At 34.8% G+C, this 9388-nt stretch overlaps 1 protein-coding gene across 1 annotated transcript; it reads left to right on the top strand.

Annotated features, from left to right (window-relative positions):
- Positions 1 to 1041: 1041 nt before the first annotated feature.
- On the top strand, positions 1042 to 8927 carry SMU2 (RED family protein). Its single transcript, XM_020347603.3, has 11 exons — positions 1042 to 1267; positions 1385 to 1522; positions 1657 to 1706; positions 2249 to 2363; positions 4405 to 4453; positions 4583 to 4672; positions 6384 to 6452; positions 6554 to 6677; positions 7258 to 7613; positions 7792 to 8175; positions 8385 to 8927. Exons 1-11 carry the CDS (start codon positions 1221 to 1223, stop codon positions 8661 to 8663), a joined length of 1701 nt encoding a protein of 566 aa, XP_020203192.1. The 5' UTR covers positions 1042 to 1220; the 3' UTR covers positions 8664 to 8927.
- The last annotated feature ends 461 nt before the right edge of the window (positions 8928 to 9388 follow it).

Below are 9388 nucleotides of genomic sequence, written 5' to 3' on the forward strand. Positions count from 1 at the left end.
AAATGTTAGAAATAATTATTTATTTCAAAAATTTATTAAAAAGGAGATAAAAATAAATAATCTATTCGAGTACAAGTTTAGCAACGCATTGAGAACTTCCCTACAAAAACATACTCTTTATTTATAGTAAAGAAGTTCTAAAAAATATTTATAATATTTATCTAAATAGACTCAAATAATTATTTTCTCAAAATAAAATAACATATACTTAATTAGTGTTTCATTTAAAGTTAAAACTTAAAATAAACATATTTATGAAAGAAGAATTATTAATAATACAATTTCTAGTATATTATCTAATATTAATTAAAATTTGTTAAAAATAAAAAAAGTTGGCTGAAATTTCACACAAATTTAAATTTTTTTAATAAATTTTAACCAAGCATGTATTTTTCAAAAGTTCTTTATCTCTATCTTTGATTTAAGGGAAAATAAGAAAGAAAGAAATGAAAGAGATAATAAAAGAATAAAAATATTAAAATTATATTATTTGTTTATGAGGAGAAATATGGAGAAAAGGAATGCTTCTTCCTTAAATTGACATGAAATTGGAGGAAAGAAGGCATTGTTTTTAATCGTTTTTATTTTGTTTCTTTAAATTTTTTATTAATATTTTAACGATAATAAATAATTTTATGTTAAAAATTAATAAAATAAAAATATTTTTAGATGAAATTTAATTTTTGATTGTATGAAAATATTTTTTTATTTAATATATCTAATTTTTCTCTCTCTTCCCCTAATCTAAATAAAATAGAGAGAAATATACTTCTTTATTTTTTAATTTATTTCTCTTTCATTTTTTTTTTTCAAATTTTTTTTATCTTTCTTGTTGTCATCTTTATATTCTACTTGTAATTCAACCAAACCATGTTTTTTTTAATAGTATTATAATTTATTTTTATTTTAAAAATTTATATGAAAAATAATAGCAAAATATTTTCGTTTCTTATACACATTTTTACAAAAATGTAAAATAATTTTTTTTTCCCTCAAAAAAAAAAAAATATTTTTTCAACTAAGCTAATCTGTGCCTGAGATTCCTTGTCTACTCGGGGATAGGAAATTCCGTAATTTGATAATCACTCATTACTCGTTCGTTTTCCCTGTTCCTAATCGTTCCCCTGAAAAACCCTAACCCGAAGAGACGAGCTCAATTCAAAATCCAATTTCATTTCAACGTTCCTCGCTAGCACATTCTAAACTTCGATTGCTTTAACATGACCGCGTCCAAGAAAAACTACAAAGAGAAACCAATTCGCCGCAAGTAAGTTCTATCCAATCCCAACTCATTTTGCAATCGAATTCCTTTTTACTATATAAACATATGTTAAATTGAAAAAGAGTTACATAACGTTTGGGGTTTAATGTCGTAATTGTACAGGGAAGAGAAAGCGGAAGAACCGGAAGTGCCAAAATACAGAGATCGAGCTAAAGAGCGTAGAGAAGATCAAAATCCTGATTATGAACAAACCGAACTTGGATTTCATGCAGTTGCTCCTCCTGGTACTGTGGATCTTCGGTAAGGTTTCTGTTTCTCGTTTCACAATTAAAACACACTCAAAAGGAAGAAAAGCAAAGCAACTTTTGTATTTTTGCTTGCTTGCTCAGTATCAGTGCTTTCTCATTTTTAACATTGTTTATGATGATTATTAGGTCATCTGATGCGCACAAATTATCTATCGAGAAGAGCAAGTACCTAGGAGGTTTGTGTTGTTCTATTATTTGTTCTATGTTTGCCAATTGTCGTCTTGGTATGCAAAAAAAAAAAAAAAGATAATCGTAAATCTGTTGTCTTCCTAGCTTTGGGAACTATTAAGGTTTGAGGTCTCTTTAATTGATGCATGTGCGTTAAGAGTGCTAATTGCAATAGTAGATATATTTCTTGGAGGGTTTGGCATCAGGTATGATATTTTGAGTACATTTAAACATAAGCTTAAGATGTATTATTAAAGATTCAGTATGTTTCACCTTCATCCTGAACATTGGTTAAGGTGATCTTAAATTTACATATATCTTAGACTGATATTTTGTGAATTGGTTTACAAGGTGCTTGGAATTTAGAATTCCCTGTGCCACCTGCCTCCATAACCTTTGATATATATTATTTTCTGTGCTAATGTTATGACTTGCTTGTATTTTAAAGGAGTCAATATACGTGAATGATCTTTGCTTCAGCCAAAAGATTAAGCCTAAATTGATGTTTTTGCTAATAATTTGGCTTGTTGGCTTTATTGACATTGGTCAGGTGATGTGGAACATACACATTTGGTCAAAGGTTTAGATTATGCTTTGCTGAACAAAGTAAGAAGTGAGATAGATAAGAAGCCAGATGCTGGGGATGATGGAGATGGGAAATCCAGGTAACATTAAGCAGAAATTTCAGTAGTAATAATCATGGGTTTGTTAAGATCCCACATCAACTATAGAGATGGTTAAAGTAGAGCTTATAAATGCTTGGGCAATCCTTACCTCATGAGCTAGCTTTTGGGATTGAGTTAGTACAGATTCAAGATGACATCAAGACCTATCATATTTCTGATATTGAGCCCCACCCTCAGCTGTCCAAAAACTTACCTGACACCACAGATTTTCTGGTGAAATGTACCTAGCCTTGCGGCTTTACCCTGTTCAATATATATATATATATATTTAAACAATCCTACCATCTCCATGCTCCATATCATGGTTATCAATCTCGAGTGACAACTTGTAATAACTACCGAGTTTATGAGATTGGTCAGTTCCACCTATACAATTTGGAAGCAAAACTTGTATTTGAGCAATCTCAAGCTATCTTGCTCCCTCTGTTGCTGAAAGCAAAAATTAGTCTTTTCTTAGTTTTTTATTTGTTATTTTAGTAACTTGTGTCTTGTGTGAAATTTTGCATGATTGCTACTTTAATATTGTAATTTGCTATTTTACTTTAATATGGAGTTGAAATGTTGAGGTATTATGTTATTTATAAGTTTTATAACATTTTTTATATTAAGTAAACTCTTACGAGCTTATGATTCGAGTTTATGGGGCCTCAATGAGATTATGAACTCTCGAGATTGACAACCTTGTTCCATATGACTAATCCTGAGTGTAAAGGTGTGTGTGGAGATTCCACATTGACTATATATATTAGATATAACCAAAGTGGAGCTTATAAGGGCTTGGGCAATCCTCAATGAGTAGTCAATAGCGGCTGGAGCGGCCGCTATCGCGGCGCTCCAGAGCGGAGCGGCCTCACCCCGCAATCTGGCTGCTGGAGCGGAGCGGATTTGTGTAGCGGCTGGAGCGGCCGCGTCGGAGGCGGAGCGGAGCGGCCCAAATCGCGGAATCGTGGCGCGATTTCAGACTTACCCTTCATTAAGGGTAAGTCGGTCTTTTCAATGGGTTTTTTTTGCCCTAATCCTCCCTTTCCCTCTCGCGATTTCAGACTCATCCAAACCAAACCCCTCCTTTCGTCTCTCCCTTTCTTCTTCTCTGGCTATCGTGCGTGCAGCGTGCAGCTCCGACGAACTCCGGCTCGGACGCACCTCCATCGCCGACGCGCCTCCAGCTCCGACGCACCTCGGACTCCGACGCGCCTCCAGGTCCGACGCAGCTCCGACGTGGCCGCAAGCTCCGACGCGCGTTTGTCTTCTATTCTCCTTCGAGGATGCCTTTTATGCAACATGCAACATATTTTTTTTTAATTATTTATTAAATTATTTCAACTGATTTTTTTTTAATTTCTGATTTAATTTAATTGAACAAATTTTATTTTTAAATTCTGATTAAATTTAATTCAACAAATTTTATTTTTAAATTCTGATTAAATTTAATTCAGCAAATTTAATTTTTAATTTCTAATTAAATTTAATTCAGAAAAATTTATTTTTAATTTCTGATTAAATTTAATTCAGAAAATTTTATTTTTAATTAAATTTAATTCAGCAAATTTTATTTTTAATTTCTGATTAAATTTAATTCAGAAAATTTTATTTTTAATTTCAAAAAATTCTATTTCTATTTCAGCAGCATATTTTTTTTAATTTCTGATTCTATTATATTTTTATTAGGTTGTTTTTGTCTTTGATAATCAGTTTAATCATGAATTTAGAGTTATTTTTTTGTTTTTTTAGCTTTTATATATATATTATTAATTATTTAATATATATAAATTAATATTTAAATAGCGGTTATCCCGCTCCGCGTCATCCCGCTATCCCAGTTTTAGGGTCGGCCGCTCCGCGCCGCTGTCCGGGATTGACTACTATATTCCTCATCCTATGAGCTAGCTTTATGGGGTTGAATTTGGCCTAGCACAAGTTTAAGAGGATTGTTGTACTGCTATTGATCAAGGAATTTTAGGAAGTTTTAAATTTGTCTTTAATGAATTATATTTTTAACATGTTAGTGTTTTTCTGACAGGCCATCCAAGGAAGACCAACAAGTATCAATTCGCACAGCAACTGCAAAGGTTCTTTTGCAGATTTCTATAGAATAAGAGCTGGAGTTTTTTTCCCGCTATTTAACTTTTGATGTTCTAACTGCCAATTTAAGAATTACTGAAGCCCATTGGTATTGATACCTTTAATATTTGTTTCAGTCAGTTTATCAGTGGATAGTAAAGCCTCAGACCATTAGTAAGACAAATGAAATGTTCCTCCCTGGTCGAATGACATTTATTTATAACATGGTGAGTATTTCCATTTTGTTTACAAGGTTCTAGTGTTTTATAGGAGTCTCATGGCTGTCTCATTTTCAATCATTCATAGCAGTAAGCATGTTTTAAAAATTCATTTTATTTGTGCTATTATTTACTTGTACTCTTATGTTATCATATAATTGGTGTGTCTAATATCATGCAAATTTGTTTTACTTGTGTCCCAAAAGTGAACATTAGGAAGTTCACTAATCTATAGATGTTCTCAAATGTTTTTGTACTCCTTGTGTTTGTGTGTGTAACTAAGAGCACCTCCAATGGGGGGTGCTTAGGGTGTATCTTAAAAATAAGCAACGTTGCTTATAAGAAATCCCCACTGGAGCTATCCTAGGTGGCAAAACAAGTCCAAAATTTTTTAGCACCGTTGCTTGGAGAAGCAACAGTGCTTACACTCTGAAAATTAAAATGAAAAGGTTTGATTGGCTGTTGTTCATCCTAGGTGGAACATGACAGTGACTGTTTTTGCAAACAAAAAACAGATAAAACTTCCACACCTAGTTCTCCCTCTCAATGGACTCCCTTCGATGGCCATGTTCTGAGCAGCGGCAGCACGTCCGGGGCGGCGTGGTTATGGAAGCCGGCCGCGCGCACGACGGTGGTGGTGTGGTAGTCGAAGCCGGCCATGCGGATGGCGGTGGTGGCGAAAATCGTTCGCAGCACGCGCGTCTTCGGGGTCCTTCGTCGCGCGAAAATTGTCCGACCAGATCTCCTCTGGCGCCGGCCGCTCCGTCCAATCAAACCTCCTCTGGTGCGCGCCTCTCCGCCCGACCAGACAGCCTTAGCTCCGTCCACAGCTCCGCCCAACCAGACCTCCGCCTGGGGCTGGGACTCCTCAACCGCCCACACGTCTCACCAGGGTGGGTCTTTCATGGTGAAACTTTGAGAGAGAGAGAGTGAAGGGTGAGAATAAGAGAGAAGAAAAAGAGACGTTAAAGGGAAGGTGAGAAACGGAGAATGAGAAAGAGAAAGTGAAAAGTGAGACTTGAACGAAATTAAAAAAAAAAAAAAAAAAGAGACGTTGGGATGCTTATAAGCAATTTGCATTGGAGTAAAAATTGTAAAAATGTAGTATGGGTTGCTTATGAGTGATGTGGCACAGTGGGACCTATTTAAAGTGGTTGGGAGTTGCTTATAAGCAACTCCCATTGTAGATGCTCTAAAAGGTTATGTGAGAAATGAGGGAAGTGAATCTTGTGTGTTAGATTTATATGCACAGTCAACACTTGATATTATTCCTTGAAACTGTAATTTTATTAAAATAAATCATGTAATGGTCATACGACTTAATGTTTTAATCTTGATCATTCTTACAAATTTAGTTGTCAGGTGCCTATCTCGTGCCAATATTGTAGGCTTGCCAATGCAAAATCATCATGATCATAAGTCATGCGATGTTGACCTATGGCTAGTACTACATGTTGCATCACTCTTTATTTTGATTTGGATATGCATAAAGAATGTGATGCCTGAACATGATGATGCATATAGTAATGATTATTGAAGGGAACTGAGAGTTCTTCTTCAGTCCACCTTACAGAATATAGTACTAAGAATAGGGTGATTATTTTTAAGTTCTGGGTTTCAACTCGCATCCATGTACTGGTTGATCCAATTCTTTTATAAGTTCTTTTCTTAATTCTTTGAAAGCAATTTTTCTGACAAATTCTCATGTTTAATCTGGTAGGAGGGTGGGTACCATCATGATATTCCAACAACATTGCACCGTAGTAAAGCTGACTGTCCAGTGCCAGAGGTTTATGATCTTGCTGATTCCATTTTTTCATGTGCTCTTTTGCATTCGATAGCTAGTCTATATGTACATTGCTTGTTAAACTTTGCTTTTATGTTGTACAGGAAATGGTTACAGTTAATGTTGATGGATCCGTTTTAGATCGAATTGCTAAAATAATGTCATATCTACGTCTTGGTTCTTCTGGGAAAATCCTAAAGAAGAAAAAGAAGGAAAAGGATGCAAAAGGTAATACTGCACTGAGCAGATCATTTGGGAGTCTTTGTTATTGTCTTCTAGATGCAAGTTTGTATAAGTTCTTGCAATTTTCATTAAAACAATGCTGCTATAAGTTAGGTGCATTTCTACATTATAGTTATTTTATGTAAAATATTGTGGTTTTGTTCACCACTGTTTATATGTGTATATATGATTTGGGTTAAACTTTAAAGTTAAACTTATATATTTATATATATATATTATCTTTTTTTGAGTAGCTTAGGTCAGTGACTCAGCGGTGTGAGGCATTCCTTCCTTGGTTGTTCTCGATGTTAAAAAAACTAGGCACAAAACTAATGCTTTGCATGGAGAAATCAACTGCTCATTCAAAAGGCCCATCATCTGCGTAGAAATAATTAATATGCCACCAAAGGAAAATAATACGCATTAGAACAACACCAGGAAATGCTGGATAGATTTCATATGTTATAAATGACCAGGGAGATGATGAATGACAATATTCACTGTATTGTATCCTTTCCTGCATGCCTTTTCTTTTAATAAGAATTAATTGTTAATAGGTTCCTGGCACTCTGCTGTTTATATGCAGGGAAGATTTTGGCAGTTGGTAATGGATATGACAAAGAGGATAAGCCATCAAAGTTTGAAGGTGGGGCAAAAAATCAAATTGAAAAAGAAATAATCCCACCTCCTCCACCTCCCATAAAGAAAAATCCTCTTCATTCCAGAGAGAAACAAGGCCCAGCTGTTGCTAGAGAAGAAGATGATGACATTTTTGTAGGTGAAGGTGTTGATTATGAGGTACCTGGTAAAGACTTGAGCCAAAGTCCTGTCTCTGAGGACATGGAAGAGTCTCCTAGGAACAAAGAAAAACCTTCATATTTCACAGAACCTGCATATGGTCCTGTCCCTCCATCCATGCTTCCTCAAGGGTGGCAAGAAACAGTAAGTTGGTGCTGTGTTTATTTAGTTTTGAATTGTGTGTTTGTTAAGTAAATATGATTGGAAAAAAAATTCCTTACTATTATACCGTTGTTACTTTCCTCCTTAGTGTTTTGTTCTGCTTGAATTATGTTTGATGGTGTATTGAGTTTCTATCTCTTATTTCATTGTTTGGTTACAGAATGGATACGATGTAATGCAAACTCAAGCCTTGGCTGGTGGTTACCAAGGAGAGTGGCAGGAATACCAGTATGCTGAACAACTGGCATACCCAGATCAATATCTCCAACAAAATATGCAGACTTATGATGTGCAAGCAGGTTTAAATCTTCCACAAGATCCACGATTTATGACTCAAGAAGAAAAGGATCGAGGTTTAGGGTCAGTGTTTAAGCGAGATGACCAGAGACTTCAACAGCTGAGGGAGAAAGATGCTCGTGAAAAAGATCCCAACTTTATCTCAGAGAGTTACTCTGAATGTTACCCAGGGTATCAAGAATATAACCGCGAGATAGTAGACAGTGATGATGAAGACGACTTGTCCAAAATGGATATGGGTGGAAGGGTAAGTAACATCTGGTTCACTTCTGATGAAACTTTCGTTTTTAGTTTCACGTAGTGTACAACTTGTCATACTGATTAAAGAGACTATTATCTAAAAAATAACTAGTTAGGAAAAAACAATATTGATAATCCTGCTTGTCTCATTGTTGTCATATTAGAAAATGAGTAATGTGGAGAAAAATTACAATATTGAATGTGCACTCTCAACAGGCTAAGGGACGTCTTCATAGATGGGACTTTGAAACTGAAGAGGAATGGGCTACCTACAATGAGCAGAAGGAAGCAATGCCAAAAGCTGCATTCCAGTTTGGTGTGAAGATGCAAGATGGCCGGAAGACCCGAAAGCAAAACAAGGACCAGAAGCTCAATAACGACTTGCATAAGATCAATAAGATACTTGCTAGAAAGAAGATGGAAAAGGACACCAATGGTGAGGGTGGGCACCATTATGATGACGAACCAACACCTGGAAAGAAGCTCCGAATATGAGTTTTGGTCACCCCATTATAATGTTCATAGAATTTAGATGAGAATTCCATTTGACTAAATATGTATTAGTATGATCTATTTTTTCCTTATATAGAAACCTTATTCATGCTATTTTCACATCAGCCCGGTGTAAAATGATGTTAAATCTAACAATGGAGAGATAGGTCCTAAAATTCAATGAGGAAAGTGAACCTAAGGCCTGTTATTTTGTATTTTTATTATTTACATTGGAGTTACATCGGGCAACAGAAATTTTATGTCAAATTTTAGAAGGATGATATTCTGTATTTATATAGGGAATTTTATGTCAAATTTTATAAGAGACTAAACAATATTGTGAGAAGGTCAAGAGTTCGTTTGGTACACACAAAGTTACAACATAAGGAGAACAATGCAAGACAAGTTACCGGACAATTCTTTATTCTATATGTTGTTTGATGAATCATGGATAAGAAAAATAAAATAATGTTTAATTTACTACAATGTCTTTATTAATATTAATTTTCTTAATATAAGTAATGATGATAGTAATAATGGTGATGACAATAATAAAAATAGTAATAATAGTAATAGTGGTTAGTGGCGATAATATTGGTGACAACGATAATGATGATAGGAACAAAATGGTGGTGGTCAACGATGATAACAGTAAGTGTCAACAACAATGGTGATGAGTGATTGTGAGAATAGTGATGAGTGACGATGACGGTTGTAGTTGATAGTGG

The sequence above is a fragment of the Cajanus cajan genome, chromosome 1, assembly GCF_000230855.2.
Source record: "Cajanus cajan strain Asha chromosome 1, NIPB_CcT2T_4, whole genome shotgun sequence".
NCBI classification, from domain to species: domain Eukaryota; kingdom Viridiplantae; phylum Streptophyta; class Magnoliopsida; order Fabales; family Fabaceae; genus Cajanus; species Cajanus cajan.